Source organism: Haliotis asinina, chromosome 12, assembly GCF_037392515.1.
Source record: "Haliotis asinina isolate JCU_RB_2024 chromosome 12, JCU_Hal_asi_v2, whole genome shotgun sequence".
Lineage (NCBI taxonomy): Eukaryota > Metazoa > Mollusca > Gastropoda > Lepetellida > Haliotidae > Haliotis > Haliotis asinina.
The window spans coordinates 17,849,047-17,868,779 of record NC_090291.1 but is presented as its reverse complement, the minus strand read 5'-3'; the positions used below and the strand labels follow the sequence as shown (position 1 = coordinate 17,868,779).

Below are 19,733 nucleotides of genomic sequence, written 5' to 3'. Positions count from 1 at the left end.
GAACATTTAGAATTTAAATGAAATATATGCATGTTGTAACAATCTGTCAACGAAGTACAGTAAAGCAACTAGAATATAACAATTTGATTTAAAACTAGCATGGGAAGTTAAAACTAATATCACTATTTAGACAATACAATATAAAGGTATTGCAAGGGATACAGGAAGGTGCATGTTCACCTTTTAATAGAAATGAATGTGTATATAATTATGTCATATGTTCTCCTGCTGCAATGCAACTTCATCATGGACAGGACCCGTGAAGAATCGAGGTAGAATAGGCCACCCATGCTTGCCATTAGAGGCGACTATGCTTGTCGTAAGAAGCGACTAACCGGATCGGGTGGTCAGGCTCGCTGACCTGGTTGACACGTCATCGTTTCCCAGTTGCGCAGATCGATGCTGTTGATTACTGGATTGTCTGTCACATAGCTGGAATTTTGCTGAGTGCGGGGTGAAAGTAAACTCACATACTCGCTCACTCATCAAGGAGGGAAAGACTAAAACATGTGTGACCTTCAAGCAATGTCTAGATGGCGTAGAGTTTGGTGTTCCAGATATTGTTGCCAGTGGTCGCTAAATGGTGGATGAACGGCATCGTAGCGACATTGATATACACTATTGTCATGCCAATTTCATTCTTCGGAAAGTAAGGCAGAGTTCATTTGTTTCAATATACAAACTGTCGATGGGTTAGTACTAATGATGCAAGACATGACCGAAGACCGATATCGTGAATGGCGTCATCATATGATTACGAGTCATAAATGCAACAACCACAATCGAGTTTTGACCTCATCCTTCAGTGTTTCTTTAATGCCGCCCAAGTAACATTTGATACCACCCTTAAGATATAACGTGGTTTCAAACTGTATTCTTACGACTTTTAATATTTAGTATAACATATATATTTTTTATCAAAAGAAGTTCCTAAAAACTTTGCTTCCGTGACATCCTTAATTGGGGCATTATTCAAAGTTAATTCTGGATCTGTATGCAGTTAACATTTCATTAAAGGTTGTTGACCTTTAAGGTAAATAGTGTGTTTATAATTTGTCGTGACAAAACGTAGAAGAAATCCCCTCTGAACCAGGAAAATATAACACGGACAAGTCTTAAATATTCAATATTATGTATTGAGCAGACAAGAGCAAGATACAGCGGTTCACAATAGAGGTTTCTTTCTTGTACAATGCAGCAGAATCAAATATGAAGTAACGGATCACAAATATAATATCAACTCACCAACGTCTTGCTTTGAGAGTGAGAAAAAATTATACTGAATTTTACACAGCGAGCGGACATTCTTGGATGTTGGTTATCAGAAGAAGAGGCAAACAGATGTAGATAGCCCGAATGATGACACACCTGCCGTGTACGTACGTGTGTGTGCCGTCAACACAACAACCAGTCTTATACATACAGTCACAGTTTGTTGAACTTTTTAGCACCGTGCCACCACATCGCCATTAACTTAAGGGCACCTACAGGGAGACAACTCTAAAGTAAGTGAGTGAGTTAATATTTAACGTCACATCGGCAATATCTCAGCCATATCGTGAAGAGAACACTTAAATGAACACTGAAATGAAATATACGCATATTGTAAAAATCTGTCAACGAAGGGCAGTAAAACAACTAGAATATCACAAATTTAATTGAAACTAGCATGAAAAGTTCAAACTAATATCACTATTTAGACAATATGAAACACGGACTATAGATCGTCAACAACAGAAGGTAGATCACCATACTAGGGACCATGGGTACTTACAGTACCTTTGCTACCTGCATGGACCCTAGCTTGATTTACATCATCCCTTCAGCTGCTGACGAGTGTACAAAATGCTAGCCAAAATTATAACAGCAAGAATACTACGATTAAAAACCTGGTAGATTTAAATTTACATCGAATGTTTTGGTACTTACGTACCCTCTCAGGAAGACAATAATCTTCCAACACTTCAACCCCCTTTGAGGGTACAACCACTAACAATTCAAGTTACTAATATAAACTACCAATCATTAAAATACATCCATTTACAGCGCATACTACTCATAAGTCAACCAAGAAATCAATTTCTTTTAAAATTCCAATGATTAAATGAGAATTAACAGTGTTAACAAGATCCTTGACAGGTCTGACATTAAAATATTTATTGCTTGTAATGGAGAATTCAACACAGTCAAGCAGGATATGCATGACCGTGACTCTCTCATCACAAGGGATACAAAATGGAAGATCCTCACCTTTTAACAAGTATACATGAGTATATCATGTATGTATATCGACATCGTCGCATAATGACCTCTTCAAGTCTGGATTGACAACCCAAGTAGGTGTAACCAATGTAAGGTTTTATTGCATGTAATTTATTTACACCCACTTGGGTGTCCCACTTCTTCTGCATCAGATCACGTATATAAGATCTAATAGTAGGTTTCAAATCTGAGTATGGAATATGAAGTGGTGTCACAGATTTATTCAGTGCCGCCTTGGCAGCAAGATCGGCCATCGTATTCCCAGAAATGCCTACGTGGCTGGGTAACCAACAAAAGACGATGTCGTATTGGCCAGTGGCAAGATCATTATACAATTCAATAATTTCAATTAAAAGTGGATGCTCACAACAAATATTTTTAATAGCCTGAAGACAAGAAAGAGAGTCTGAAAAGAGTATATACTGTTTATGTTTATGTTGTTTTTCAATATATTTAAGAGCAGTTAGTATGGCGTTAGCTTCTGCTGTAAAAATAGAACTGTTATCTGGTAATCTAGAAGATATTATTCTGGATCCAATGACAGCGGCACATGCCACCGCACCACCCTCCTTGGACCCATCTGTAAATAAGGATTTGTAATTGCTATATTTATTCTTTAAATGATTATATTCTTGTTTATATTGTAATTCATTCGTTTCTGGTTTTTTTTAAAAGTAGTTAATGTTAGGTCAACTTGGGGCCTAACCAATTGCCAAAGAGGAGAAGAAAGTAGTCGTGAAGGAGCTATATTTTCCAGGTCAATGCCAGCAGCAGATATAAATGGCTTAATTCTGAGTCCTAGAGGCGGAACAAGATAACACTTTTTTTATACAGATCCTCATAGAGAGGATTGAAGACACAGTTATGTGCAGGGTTAGATTCGTTCGAGTATAGTTTTGTAATATATTGTAATGCTAACTTTGTTCGTCGTTGTGTAAGAGATGGTTCATCTGCCTCGACGTAGAGACTGTCAACAGGAGAAGTTCTGAAAGACCCAAGACAAAGTCTTAGACCTTGATGGTGGACAGAATCTAATAATTGTAGGTTGCTTTTGCAAGCCCCACCATATACAATGGAGCCATAATCAAGTTTTGAACGGATTAGTGATCGGTATAAGTGCAAGAGTGTAGTTTGGTCCCCTTCCCACTTTGTGTTGGAAACCACTTTTAACAGATCAAGTGCCTTCAGGCATTTAGCTTTAAGGGATTTGATATGTGGCAGAAAGGTTAAATGTGAGTCGAAAATAACACCTAAGAACTTGGCCTCCTTTACAACCTTGATGGGTGTACCATTTATAGATAGTTCAGGGTCTTTATGCGGTTTGTATTTACGGCAGAAATGTATACAATTAGTTTTGGATTTAGAAAATTTAAAGCCGTTTTCAAGACACCATTTATGTATTTTGTTTAAACACAACTGCAGTTGTCGTTCAATAGTATGCATATTCTTACCACGACAAGAAATATTAAAATCATCCACAAAAAGTGATCCATCAATTGAATCGCTTAAAACCTTTGATAAACTGTTGATCTTGATACTAAACAATGTGACAGACAAAATACTGCCTTGCGGGACACCCTGATCCTGAAGGTAATGATCAGACAGGGTAGAACCCACTCGGACCTGAAATTTCCTGTCATTTAAAAAGTTGGATATAAATTGCGGCAAACGGCCTCGTAATCCAAAGTCACGTAAATCTTTTAAAATTCCATGTTTCCATGCTGTGTCGTACGCTTTTTCTAAATCGAAAAAGATCGACACTGCATGTTGTTTATTAATCATAGCATTCTTCACAAAAGATTCTAAACTCACTAAATGATCGATAGTACTTCTGTTTTTACGGAAACCACATTGTATATCTGTTATAAGGTTATTGGTTTCCATGTACCAAACAAGTCGATTATTGATCATGCGTTCCATGGTCTTGCAAACGCAGCTAGTTAGTGAAATGGGCCTATAATTTGAAGGGTCTGTATGATCACGTCCAGGTTTCGAGATGGGAACAATTATAGCATCACGCCAGGATGAAGGAAAGTTGCCAGATGTCCAAATATCATCAAAAATATGCAAGAGTGTCTCCAAACAGGATTCAGGTAAGTGCCTCAGGAGTTGATAAGGTATACTATCAGCCCCAGGAGCAGTATTGTGAGCCTGATCTAGAGCAGTATGAAGCTCATGGATCGAAAAGGTTTCATTGTAGTCTTTCCCATTATCTGAATTAAAATTAATTGATTTCTTTTCTTGCTGTTTTTGATATTTTTGAAATTCTGGAACACAATTAGATGAAGAAGAATGTTTGGCCAAAGTCTCACCAAGTTTATTTGCAATATCTTCTTTATCAGTTAGTAACTGGTTCCCATCTTTTAGATGGTGGATGCTAGATCTAGAACCCTTACCTTTGATTTTCTGTATCATATTCCATACTTTTGATATTGGCGTACGCGAATTAATTTTTGATACATAATTTCGCCAAGAATGGCTTCTACTTTGCTTGAAAGTACGCCTTGCTTTCGCATTTAAAATTTTACATTTGTTTAAGTTGTGGACCATAGGATGGCGACGAAAATAATGCTCAGCTTTCTTCCTTGCCTTTCTAGCCTGTTTGCAATCATCGTTAAACCATGGTTTTCTGATATGAGGAATAGCAGAGGACTTAGGAATACACTCGTCAGCTATATTATTTAGTTTATCTGAAAAACATTTTATGGCATCGGGAATATTATGAAAAAGTTCAGGTGTAAGGTTCTCACGACAGAGAGTTTCATATAAAGTCCAGTTAGCCTTATTAAAATTCCATCGTGACGATGGAGGAACATCAGATGGATTCACAGATTTGAGCAATGTTCGGAAATGATCACTTCCACAGAGGTCATCGTGGACAGACCATTCAAATTCACTCAATAAGTTAGAGTCTGTAAGTGACAAATCAAGAGCTGAATAACTTCCTGTGCAAGGATGAAGATACGTGTTTGAACCGTCGTTATAAATGCATAAATCGTTGTTTGAAATAAATTCCTCCAGTAATTTACCTTTAGTGTTTGTATTTATGCCACCCCAGAGTGGATTGTGGCCATATAAATCGCCCATGATTAAACACGGTTTAGGTAGTTCATCATAAAGAGCCTGCAGATCACTCAGTTGAACAGCTGATGATGGAGAAATGTATAAAGAGCACAATGTGAATGCAACTTGCAACGTAAGTCGCACTGCAACGGCTTGGAGATTTGTTGTGAGTCTAACTGGGCTATGGATAACATTTTGTCGCACCAGGATTGAAGCACCACCAGTAGCTCTATCACCAGGCGGAGAAAAATAGTGATACGCATTGAATTGACGTAGGTGAAAATTATCTGTCTGTTTCAGATAGGTTTCTTGTATGGAGAGAGCTGACGGTTTATAATCTTGGATTAATAATTGTAAATCATTTAAGTTGTTCTTAAGTCCTCTACAGTTCCACTGTAGTATAGGTGAAGACATTACTTCTTTGGAGGATAAACAGGAGATCTACCCCTCCCCTTTCGTGATGGTGACAAGCTATGAGTCCTGCCATGGCTTTGCTCGGACACATCCATGTCATCAAGAGATCCAAACTTGTTAAAACTTTGGATATGATTATTCGCCCCTTTCGAGGTTCTTCCACTTTGAGTATTTTTGAAAATGTCACTATTTTGTTTTGACTTGTGATTTGAGGCTGGTTGAACATTTGGTTCTGGGTTACTTGATCGTTTCTGAGATGTATCTATGTCAGTTGATGTCTGCGATATAAGAATGTCTTTGGATGAGTCAATGGTTTGTGAAGTACAGGTCACTTGTGAAGACCTTGACTGGACATTAGCAGATAGCAGAAGTCCGTGCCCATGTGTAGTCTGTCTGGCAGCCTACAGAATTATATGTAATAGGTTTTTGCTTAGAGGTCTGAATAGATGCAGCAACTGCGTTAGGGTACGTTGAGCCTGATTGTTCTTGTGAAAGAACAAGTTTTTTTGCCTCTGAAAATGACACGTTTTGATGATGCTTTATTTGTGAAATTTTATACTGAAGCTTCCAAGTAGGACACTCTTTGGAGGAAAATGGATGGTGGCCAGAACAGTTAACACAAGAAGGAGTTTTGTCACAAAGGGTACCATCTTCACACTTTCCAGCACATCTGTGACATACAGCTTGATTGTGGCAAGACTTTGAACCATGACCATATTTTTGGCAGGTATAACACCTCAAAGGATTTGGAATAAATGTGTCAACTTTCAAGTTGCAGTACCCCGCTTTTAGTGATTGTGGGTGTTTAGGCAGACAAAAGGTGAACACATATGTGTTTGTTTGGAAGGTTTCGTTGTTCTTTTTGGCAGTGAAGCGTTTGACATGTGTAACGCCTTGTGAGTGCAATTCTGTCACAATCTCATGTTCGTTCATGTCTGAAAGGCAACGTCCAACGTCACGGACGATACCTTTACTGCTATTCAATGTCCTGTGAGGGGACACCACAACAGGAACATTCGCTAAGACTTTAGATGATTGCAGAATATGCGATTGGGTCAGCTTTCGACATTCAGTGAGCAGTGAACCAGATCTTAGTTTTTTTATTTCTTTGACATCACCTGCTAAACCTTCGATGCCTTTGGCCACAGTAAAAGGATTGAGCTTAAGAGCTCCACCATCTTGTGCTGACATAACTAGGAAACGAGGCCAGTTATCCGGGTTTGTGACAATTTCAGGAGTCTCATCCTCCGAAGAAAACGAATCATCGGATTCATAAGAACGTTTCTTTAGTGGGGGTGCCATGGTGTATTCATGTATGATTCATCCTCCTAGCTCCCCACCCACCACGGAGTGTCAACAAGGACGATGTCATATACCTGTGGGTCTCCGACAGGTGACACCAGGGAAACCAGGAGGGTATACTCAAGTAGAATGATCAAGAAGATTTTCTACCAGATTGGCCCATGAGCCACCGCCTTCTGGCAAATTAAACTCTAGGCAAGTAATTTTGTATTTGCTTACAGTAAACAAGTGATGAAGTTGAATACAATTTTAGCCAAGTCCAGAAAATACCAATTTATATAAATGAAATGTGTGCACACCAACGTACATTGCACAGGGGCTTGGCGTGACCAGCCGATTGGTTAAACCGGGCCCATTCAACCTCCCGTCTAGGTGAAGTAAGGGTCGAAGGGGTGTGTTGAGCAAAGGGAACGCGGTTACAGGCCCCCAGTGCCCTCAACCCCCAGACTCCCGTCCTCCACCGACACAGGGCCGTAACCCACGGCAAACGGGTTGGTGGACCAAATATTCCCCCGGGTCCACTACGGGGGTGTTGACGAGATCTTAGCGTTACCCAGCACCCACCACGAGGAGGTGGCTCGCCACGGGTGCCTCCAGGTACTGTAAGTGCCCATGGTCCCAGTATGATGATCTACCTTTGGTAGTTGGCGATCTACAGCCTGTCTTCTTTAATTACAATGTTTTAGTTTTTCATGGTGGTTTAATATTCATGTCTTTGATATTCTAGTGTTTTACTGTCTTCTGTCGACAGCTTTTTATATTACACATATATTCCATTTCAGTGTTATGTTCCTGTCACGATATGTCTGAAATATTGTCGATGTGATGTTAAATATGAACTCACTCACTCACTCACTATTGGGGATCTACCCTGCATTCTCTTCGAGGGCGACAAGCTATGTTCCTAGAATGGACGTTTTCAGAAACGTCCATGTCTTCAAGAGACCCATATTTACTAAACAATTGAATTTTGTTTTCTGAACCTTTAGGTGCTCTGCCACTTTGTTGTTTTGAAGCATCAGGCTTTGGTTTCGGTTTACTTTTCACCGTTTGTTGACTATCAGCTGTCGATTGAGACTTTGAGTGTGACTGAGATGATGATGATTTGTGATCAGAAGAAGACTTGGACGTACTTATAAGTGATTCCTCAGACTGGGATGGTATAGCAGGGTACAAAAGCTTCGGAGAGTCGCAATTTACCCAAGTCAATGTAGTTTGACAGCCTGTGGTTGATGTTGTTATTTTAGAGCTAGACTCAGATGATACCTTTGCTACTGTAGCATAAGGTTCTGGAAGATCAGATCTCTTTACCGTTTTTTTTGCCTCAGAAAGAGAGATATTTTGAGTAGTTTTCATTTTGTTGATCTCCATTTGCTCTTTCCAAAGAGGACACTGTTTAGAAAATGAAGAATGGTCGCCTGAGTAGTTGGTGCACAACCTTCTGTGTGTCTTCTCACCACAGTGACCACACACAACAGACAATGCGCAAGTTGGGGATGTAGGTATCAACTTGAATGTTACAGTGGCCTTTTTCACTGATTTGGGTGCATTTCGACATGAAAAACTAAACAGATACGTATTTGTTTTGACGGTTTTGTTGTTTCTACGAGTTGTTAAGGGCTTGACATAGAGCACACTTCGATACTTCATTTCTGATACTACATCAAGGTCAGCAAACAATTGATCCCGATCTCTAACGATACCTTTATTCGTGTTTAAGGTTTTGTGAGCAGAGACCATGACCGGAATGCCCACGAAAGATTTAATGTTCATCAGGGTGGTTGATTGTTGTCTTTTTCCGCATTCACCTAGCAGTGCACCCGAACGTAAGCGTCTAATGTTTTTCACATCCCCAGAAATACCTTATATACCCTTGGATACAGCAAAGGGGTTCAGCTTTAAAGGCGTCTTGTCAGGAGTCTCAATCACAACGAAATATGGCCACTGCAGACGGTCTATGATCAGTATCAACAGGGTCAACATCAAGTGGACGCATACTCTTTTTTGAGGGGTTTCGTAAGCAATGTTTGGTTAGTAGATTTCATTATCTGAGCTCCCCACCTACCACAAAGCATCACAAGTACAATGCTAAACGCAAGTGGGCCATGGGTACACAGATGATATACTCCAGGGGAAGAAATATAAATAACTAATCCACCAGATTGGCCCATGAGTCATCGCCTTCTGGCATAAGACTGTACTCAAAGTTCAAGTACATATCATTATATTTCTAAATACTGGTGCATTTGCTGTTTGTGTGTATGATATGTGGGTCAATCCATGTTCCGTGCATTATTATTATTATATGCAATATACTTAATGAGCATCTTCCCCCTGGTCGCCAAACGATTGCGCCAAGAACTGAAGTTGTTTCACCACTGACATCTCTGCTGTTATCACCATTCATGGGTGATATTGACCAAACACAGAAACGATCGAAAGCAATACCACAACGTCAAACAGTGAACTTAAGTATTACAAGTTGAGTAAAGAGCATGGAACATTAACTTTAAGTAGCTGTGAGAGAATATGTAACCCCACATAAAATGTAACCAGCTGCATATAGATCAGTGGCTGAGCAGCAGCTGTAACAGATTGCTGCGGCTACAAATTAAACGTGTGTAAGTGTGAGTCAGTGGAATACCCGACGCCGGTTGATACCGAAACATTACTCTCATTAACCTACTCAGACATTGGCCTACTTTTCAACCGATCCGAATTTTCCCTTGTGAAAGTGAAAATGGACACCACAAACAACACTGGTTACACTGAATTCCAATTCCTTGTTACACAGGAAAGTGGTATTTACAAAATTATGAATTTTAATTTTAAACTTTAATAACGCCGTATTTCTACATTTTATATGGAGGCAGCATACCTTAACTAAGAAATCACAGACTGACCCGATTTGATGAGGTCTTAAAATGATGCACAATGCATCCGGATCACTGGTTACATTTGTTATGTGTTTATTTGCGTTTATTCAGCATAGTTCTGTAACACTCAATGCGACTGATATTATCATTTCCGTAAAAGACCACCAAAGTTTTCAAGCGGTAGAGCCTCGTTTTGAGATTTTGACGATTTCCAGGTTTCAGTTAGTAAGAGGTCGCTGAACGACAGAGCACGCTGTACGCCGTCTTTGCAAGGATTAAAAGGAGCATATATCTGCAATGTACACGTGCTTAGACACGTGCTTAGACACGTGCTTATAAAAGTATCCACTTAAATGAATTAGTCTAAACATTCTAGACTGGTTATCGCATTAAGTTGCACAATGGGACGGAATCCCTTAAACAGGAAACGAAACTGATAGGAAATTGGTGATCAACAGGGAATTTAACGAGGTGAAATGACCTCTATGACATGTAAATTGATCCAACAAGAATACAGAAACGGTCGTGACATTTTAAGAGTGCGAGAGTGAGTGAGGTAAAATTTAATGTCGCTTTGGCAATATTTCAGCCACATCGTTACTAAAACAGGTAATTCATAAATAATTTAAAATGTTATAATATAAACTATGTCACCAAGGGACAGTAACACAACTTGTATATCACAGTTATAGATAAACAACTAACATTGAAATAAAATGATTTATTAAAAAGGCCGATACAATATGTACAGTGCATTTGCTACTTGCACGGGCCCTAGTTGAATATATACAATGCCTTAAGCCACAGGGGATTGAAAACAAATATAGCCATAAAATAAATGAAGAAGCACAATCGTGTATTCTAAGATTGAAAAATTGGTATGTTTAAATTTAACTAGATTAGGACTTACGTACAAACTCGAGAGGGCAATGATTCATTTTATATTAACCCCCGTTGAAGGTACATCCACTAATAATCTCTGTTACTAATCTACACTACCAATTATTCAAGTACAGCTAATTCCAACATATAAATCAAAATATATTTTGAATGTTCAATGATAAACTAGTAATTAACGTTACAAAAGCAAGCCTTCACAGTTTTTGCATTGAAATATTTATCCCTTGTGACGGAAAACAATGCAGTCAAGGACTTTTTAAGAGGATTAAAGGAACATAACCAGAAGTGGTAAGACGTAAAGTGGTAGGTAGTGCACAGCAATCTCTTGCATCGATTAGTTAACCCCGCCGTCCATGGTGACTGAAGGGGAGAAAATGTTCTTAATTATGACTAGTGCCTTAGAACCTCACAAGAAACACCTGACGCCAAAGTCAATTGACTCAGTTAGAGAACCATCCAAATTCATCTGTGTACTATAAATGACAGTAATGGTGCCATGACTTAAAACAATTTTCTGTTAGGTGAACGAGCCATTTAATAACTGTGTGCTATGCATCTTGCAAGAACGATGGAGTTGTTTAAGTAAAAGAGGAATGCATGGTGGATAATACTCTGTGAGCTCATTTTCTTAAAAAAAACTGCAGAATTATTAATCATATACGAACTGTCACACTTTAAACATTAACTATGCCCCATCTTGCAATTTTTTTGCAGTCCGATTTTCTGTACTCTTGTACCACCTTGGGTGGTTGAAGGAGAATAAAGAAGTTTGAAGTTTGACTTAAAAACTATAAAGGGTTGTCACAAAAGTTTCAACGGGCATGACCCCGGTCAATACGATTTTGAAGGCTTTCGGTACGATTCGTAAAGTGACGGTCATAAGAAACCTTTGACATGACAACAGATTAACAGAGACTTCAAACTTAAACCATATGTTGTTGATATCAATGATTTAACTGATTGGTTACAACATAGCTTGAGTATTCAGCATTTAACACTAGCACGTAACATAAAGATGTACCGCTATTGGGAACAATATATATATATATATATATATATATATATACCGAGGATAATATATATATATATATATATATATATATATATATATATATATATATACATACATACATACATACATACATACATACATACATACATACATACATACATACATACATACATACATACATACATACATATACATACATACATACATACATACATACATATATATATATATATATATCTATATATATATTATCCTCTTTTATGTATCTATCTATCTATCTATCTATCTATCTATACATACATACATATATATATATATATATATATATATATATATATATATATATAATCCTCTTTTCATTTCAAAAGAGCATGTTGACTTTTGATGACCGTCCAACATCATCATTTTAATACCGAGTCTAACCATGAGTAGAAAGAAAGTTGCTTAGTGATTTAGTATGCACACCTAGGATGATCAGCACCATGTTGACATGCTCTGTTTTGGATTTTCGTTTGTATCTTGCACTGGAATGGTGCAAAAAGAGGATAATATATATATATATCTTTTGAAATGGAATTTCACAATTCCGTCAGCAGATACTAAAAGGACACTGACGAATAAATATTATAATTACAATCATTAACACTGCATACTGGCAGGAAAAGAAGGAACATCACAATGTGATAGTAATGAAAGAGACAAATGAGGGTCAATTTAGTATGCATGCAAAACAGGATCTGAACCATATTATTGAATACGTGCAAAACAATTACACAAATTTTATAGTGAAATATTATTGGTATGCATATTGCACGTATCTTGGAGACAATACGCACAGGGTAAATAATACGTTATGTACAAAATAAAGGCTGTGTTTAAAGGATGTGCGAAATAAAATCAAAGATTTTACAAGAATTACAACAATTAAACAGAGTGATGATTTGGGCATTTTCATAACGCTTGAGAAAATTCGGAAAATACAACTTCACTCACAAACATGGTGCTTCTCAACCAGTGTCAGTGGAGGTTCTGAATGGTAATGGGTTTACATATGAAGTATGTCCTCACTTAATCGTTAGGATTTTAACACGCACACCACCCACACCAGCACCAAATCAGCCGTAGGTTCTAGAATCTAAGCGTTACCGAAAGTGTAATCCTAAGTGTGATATATATGTTGCATACATGAGAGCCATTAATTCAGGCGTCAATGTGGTACAGGAATATTTTGATGGCTTTCGGCTATATCATAAACACTTTAATAATCACTACAAGCTATCCTCGCCTAAAACAGTGCTCGCCTAAAGCGTGCCATTCCCCTATTGTAGTACCTGCGACAATTGTGCAACGTAATCAACTCAGAAACAAAGCTTACGACCTTAGGTAAATTATAACGTAGCGTCTACATGTAACCTGATGAATGCCCAATGTACGATTGCCAAACTCACTCACTAACTTCAACATAATCCAACGCTTGGTACCATGTGCAATCAATATTATATTACGTAAACAAGCAACATCTCTTGCATACAGTATTATATTAGTGTAAAATATCTTTTTATAGCTTTGAATTTGTGAGTTGATATTTAATGTCGCATTAAATTCGCAATATTTCAGCCATATCGTGACGAGAACATGTTTCATATTGAAATGAAACATGCATATGTTATTAAAATCTGTCATCAAAGGACAGTAAAACAACTAGAATATCACAGTTACAAATAAACTGTTAAAACTAGTACAACTATATGGACAAAACAATATAAAATACAGGCTGTAGAACACCGGTTTTTAATTAGTATTTGATGATGTGATCTGATGATCTGAAATAAGAGACCGAAACCTTCCCAAACGCACTTGTAACTGTAACCGATATGTATAGCCATTTTAATATTCACCGCAGCGAAAAGCATATTATCGCATATTACATAATTTTTCTACATGCATTTATCAGTCCGTCGACGTCCTCTTTCCGCACACAAAATATCAATTAAATAGCACCATGTCATTTTCTTAAGTATCACCACAGCAACGATTAGTTTTTACATGTTAGCCACAATAACACCAACAGTGTATAAACATTACAGATATTGCGATGTGTCGTGTTTTGTCTTTTTTTTATATTCCCAGCTGTTCCCAATGAACACCAACCTGGTCACACAGAACACCAGCAACGCTACCTATATGCACTCTAAATGCGCTGCTACCGATGCCAGCGCGAGTTGGTGATATTTTTTTATTTTGTTTTAACGAACTTATATCCATAAATAATCCATAAATAATCAGTTATGAATATTTCATTCCTGCATACGTTCAAAGATAAAACGTTAAATATAACACAATGTTGTTGTTGTTGTTGTTGTTGTTGTTGTTGTTGTTAGTCTTAGAAACTCTTAGGACCCGAGCTACCGAATGTGATCACCAGAAATGCAATAAGTACTCTGTGATCTATCATGCAAAGTATTTACTCCTCTGTCTGTCAACGTGCTGGTCACTGGGTGAGAAACACCTAATCCTGATAGGGATGGAAACGTTCGTTGTCGACGGGAATCCTTAAGAAGCAAACGACGTTGTCCAAATTACATACATTTCGATAAATGTAGAAGGGAGCTTTCTAGGGAATTTTGTAAAATACAAACGGAATATTATCTGTGTATTACAGAACAGACAATACCAAGTTAATGAAAAAAACTAACACATCTGTCCATTGTTTAATTTGTGCCTGTCTATTGTTGTTAAAAACTATATATGTGTATGCTCACATCTATACTGCACGTGAGATGTGAGTGTGGAGACCGGCTGTCTTTGTAGGGACGACCGCGAGCAGGATTATGCCGCTCGCAGGAAAGGCCATGGGGTTGAGCTGGAAGTCCGCTCACCTCATTCATGTATACTTATTTGTCATGTGAAACCAACTAAAGAAGTTTGAACAACTAAACTATGCCTTCACCTTCATCAACGTATTCATTTGTCTTCGTCAACGTAATGTTCATCAAAACCATGAGCTAATTCGCTACGAGCCGATGACTACAGGCCCGCGTTGACACTTCTTTGACCCTCTCGATGTTCTGAATACAGTTCAACTGTATTTCCCGTTCATCTAAAATGTTGCAAAAAAAGTATACTTTTGACAACTAAATCATTTAAGAAGAATATTATTTAATCGTTACTCGGCTAAGAACAGTCGCCTATCCAGTTCCAGCATATGACACATATCGTGTCATTCGTTCCTGTTTATTTGTTTTGTTCGGCAGTGTATTTACAGCGACATTACACTCCATCTGTCATGCGTCCATGTGCCGAGCGAATGCTTAACCCTTAGTCCCGCTAACAGGCACATTAAACAACATTGTAAACGAAAAGTCACAGTATTCTGAAATGTGATTTGTAAAAAAGCCTGATCGAAAGGTATTGGATTCCCGGAAATTGCAAGACTATTCACAGCGTGGAGATATCGCAAGCAATTGTGTAGTAGCGTCGTGAGCAATATATTGTGACGTAAAGTCGGAATGACGTCACAAATGAGTAGCTCCAGATGCAACCATGGGAGCGATACGTCAGCTGATGATACATCACTACTCTACAACTACTCGATTATTGCACGCATGTGGGCCTTTTGGTTTACTTTTCTGGCCACAATGTCAATTAACATCATGTGTTGCTCCGGGGGCTATTGAGTATTTGAAGCAAGGGAATATTTCATTTGAAATCTCCGGCTAACGACGGCGGTTCGAAACAAATTCATGTATATCAAATACTCAATACCACCCGGAAATTGGCCAGCACATTTCCTAATTCTTTTCCCGAAAGTGGACTCAAACCTTGGTCATGAACATTCATTAATTTCAACAGAGAGATGGTAACTGAAACTTAAAAAAGCAGAACCTGACTGCGTTTTGTTTTGATATAGAGTTTGGTATCTGTTGTGCTGAACTCCTGTGGGCTGTTTCATATCGCCATAAACGTCCATCCTAGTCACTATTTACATGTGTATATTTATTTTAATTGTTTCGTGTTTCAGGCTGTGCAGAATTTCGAACGTATGTTCGTAATGTTCATCAATGCGAAAATTGTTCAGTACTGTAAATTAGCAGTTACACTAAATTATAATGGTGCTTGCAACGACTATATACATGAATATATCTAAAACATACACGTAAAAACCAACGTACAATACATGGCATAAATGCGTTGATTTTACTCACTAAACAAATGGTGAATAAGCATCAGAATATGGCCGGCGGGGATGGATAGCAACTATTATTTATTAGACTTGAACATAATGGTAAATGACTGAACGTACGTGCAACATATGGCTTTCACATTTTTTCCGTCTAAAAGCATTGTGAATATACGTCATTCGAAGGAGTCGAGGCGTGGACGAGTAGTGATCACTGAAAAGTTCTATAGTTGAGATAATATAATCTGATTTAAAAAGAAAAATACAGGACCACAATGTACTAGAAGTATCATTATTTCTGGCAATTGATTACAAAGCTGTCATGACCCAGGTCCTCAGGGTATTTGTAAATTGTAAAGTTTAGCAAATGAAGTGTATGCTTAACACTATGTTTCTTCAGGGTGATCGATGTAACTGCCTGATCTGAAAAAAGATACAATAATAATAATTACGCCATATCACATATCTAAATACTCAATACAAATTATTCACAGGGTGTTTGACGAACCTCGTTTCATCATATTGCTCGTCCAATGAGATAATTTACAGAGAGCAGAAGGGGGCGAGGAAGGGATGTTGGGGGTGCAAGGATCAACTTCTTGTACAGAAAATGATTTTGGAAGAAGCTAAAACGTATCATCGCAACCACTCCATGTGCTGGATAGATTACAAAAAAGCACATGACTCTATCCCTCACGAATGGATTCTGAAGTCTCTTCAGTGTACTGACCTCCCTGAGCGACTACTTGATTTACTCAAGTCTTTAATGAGTTGCTGGTCGACTCAACTTGAGATGTACTCGCAAGGAGAGGTGCAGATTTCAGAATCTATTCCAATCAGAAGGGGAATATTCCAGGGGAACTCCTTTAGTCCTTTGCTTTTTTTGTCTGTCTCTAAATCCTTTGAGTTTTCTGCTCAATAGGGAGGAGGGTTACCATCCCGGGCCTCCTCAGCACAGATCCCCAACACCTCTTACTCATCTCCTCTACATGGATGACATCGAGCTCCTTGCCAAAGGAGAGACCAATTTGAAAGAACAGGTTCTCCTTCTCGAGTCCTTCTCTAATGATATTGGCATGACATTTGGACTCGACAAATGTAATACTCTTCATTTGAAACGTGGCAAGGTAACCAATAATGGATCGGTCAGGTTACAAGGGGTGTGTGTGTGTGTGAGTGTGTGTGTGTGTGGGGGGGTTATTGAGCATCTTGTGGAAGATCAGACCTACACCTATCTTGGAATGCAAGTTCGAGACAAGCTCCAGAATGCCCAGATTCAAGATAAACTTCGGGCCGAGTATAAATCTCGTTTAAAGAAAATCTGGAGCTCCGAGCTAAATACTCGAAACAAGGTCAAAGCCACCAATACTTTTGCTGTGCCAGTCCTCTCCTATTCCTTTGGAGTAGTTGACTGGACAAAACCAGACATCCAGGGTCTTGACCACCTGACTAGAAGGATCATGTCTGATAACAGAGCGCACCACCCTCGTTCCTCTCTTAATCGTTTATACATGCCAATCAATTCGGGAGGACGGGGTTTGATTAATGTGGAAGCTCTTCATGACAGAATTTTATTGTGTACTTTTGCACATATCTATTTATCGGATGATCCTCTGGTGATGCACGTCAAGACTCACGATGAAACCAAAGAACTCCACAGCTATTTTAAGCGTACCAAGGGCGTTGAACCTGAAATTTGAGGTTGATTTTGTTGATGGCGATGGACTGCTGGACGGTACAGTGATGGGAGTAAACCAGGTGAAGTCCTTCACCAAGTCTGCTCAGAGTCGGTCCTTTGTGGAGAAGCTGTCTGAGAAACCACTGCACCGAGTGTACATGCAGTGTGTGGAACAGAACAGCAATCCAACCGATTCCTTTGCCAGGATGAAGTCGGTTGGTCTCAAATGTGAAACTTAGGGCTTCATCTTTGCTGCTCAAGACCAGTCACTTCATACTCGCAATCGCCAGAATGTGATTCTTAAAGAAAATATCAATATGAAAAGTCGTCTTTGCAATGAATTCACAGAGACTGTCCAACACCTTGTCAGTGGGTGCCCTTCCTTGGCACAAACAGCATATCTTAAAAGACATGATGGCATGGCTCGCTGCTTTTACTATCGTCTCCGCCATGCCTGTGGCTTTGACCCCGACGTCCATCCATGGTACGACCCTGAACATGTCCAGGGCGTCCTGGAAAATGATGCTTTTAAGCTTCTCTGGAATAGGCCAACATACAGCCTGAGACGAATTCCAGTCAACAATCCTGATCTTGTCCTTTTTGATAAAACTAATGAAATTATTTATATCATTGAATTTTCTGTCCCTTTTGACAGCAATGTGATTGGCAAGATTCAGGAAAAGCCTGGTAACTATGCGGACCTCGCCTTTAAAATGTCTCGCCTGTATCCCAAGTACACTGTCGTCAGGCTCCCCATTGTTCTCTGTGCCTTTGGTTTGGTACCTCCTGATCTCTTGGTCAGGAGAGTGCCCGGGTGCCCGGGTTCTCCACCGGGAGCACAGCCCTTCTGACAATCTGGTAATGCAGAATGCTGCAGTTTTGGGGAGCCTCCATATTCTCCGGAAAGTTATTGGAGGGTTCGACTAGGCAGTGTTTCCTGGGAGAAGTCCCATTCGCTGTCTGGGCTGCGTGTAGAGGGGGCGAGGGCCCTGAGCTGATGATGAGCTTTACCAGTCTGACTGTGCCAGGATCACCCAAACTCTCTCTGCTGTAAAACAATAATTATAATAATATGTGCATTTATATTTCGCCAAACTCCACTGACGATGTGAATGCTCATAGCGCTAACAGTCAAAGCAAGCATAATATTACCCCGGATAACCCAAGCAGCCTTTTAGGTGCTAGAAGGTTATAGTTACATGATTTATTCCACCAGGTACCCATTTTCTGTTGGGTGAACAGAGGCAATTTTAAACAAACTCACGTGGCTAGGGTGAGACCACATGTGTCATGTGTTTCGTTGTGGGGCAGGACTAAAGTCCTAGAAACTCTCAGGAGTTAAGCTGTCGGTCACCTATCTATCACCTAATTGTGACCTGGGCTTTATGAACAGTACCACACGCCATCACCTCCAAGGACGATATTATGAAACATCATAGCCTACATCGGGAACACGGGGTTTGCTCTGCAACTGCTTTGAATGGCATACACTAGCTATTTATGACTCCAAACTCATGTGTTTTATTGATTATGACGTGGCGTGGTTTCCTAAGTTGCACAATCGTGTGTCAAGTGTGATTTTCTGGCATCTGCTCAGTGTTTTCCACTAGTCGTGAAATGTTATCTGATATTGGAAATGTCCCACTTAGATTCAGTTTGAACACATGTACATTGTAATCAACTGAGCGCAAAATGTTCACAACCAATCCCAGACGTAGCGAGACTGACACGCAGTACAAGAGTAATCGCGATCGACGTCAGGGTTGTACAGAGACTCTCTATCATGTCGGAGCCTGACGTGTTTCTTGACGGACACTGTCAAACATACACCAATGAAAAATGTGACCGAGTAAGAACCAGGGAGGAATGGTCCAGGAAGAGAGAGTACATTCTGTCTCTCCTTGGGTATGCAGTTGGCCTTGGCTCACTTTGGAGATTTCCCTATCTTTGTAACAGAAATGGTGGTGGTAAGTGTGACCAACTGAATGTTATTTGTTGGTTCTGATATATATATGAATTAAAACGTCATCTGCGTTTTTAGAATTG

The 19,733-nt window shown here is 39.1% G+C and overlaps 1 protein-coding gene across 1 annotated transcript in view; it reads left to right on the top strand.

Moving 5' to 3' along the window:
- The first annotated feature begins 19,470 nt into the window (after positions 1-19,470).
- LOC137257395 (sodium- and chloride-dependent glycine transporter 2-like) overlaps positions 19,471-19,733 on the top strand; it is a 49,316-nt gene continuing 49,053 nt past the window's right edge. The window contains exon 1 of the mRNA XM_067794726.1: positions 19,471-19,654. Within this exon, the coding sequence (XP_067650827.1) occupies positions 19,471-19,654 (184 nt within the window). The remainder of the gene's footprint in view (positions 19,655-19,733) is intronic.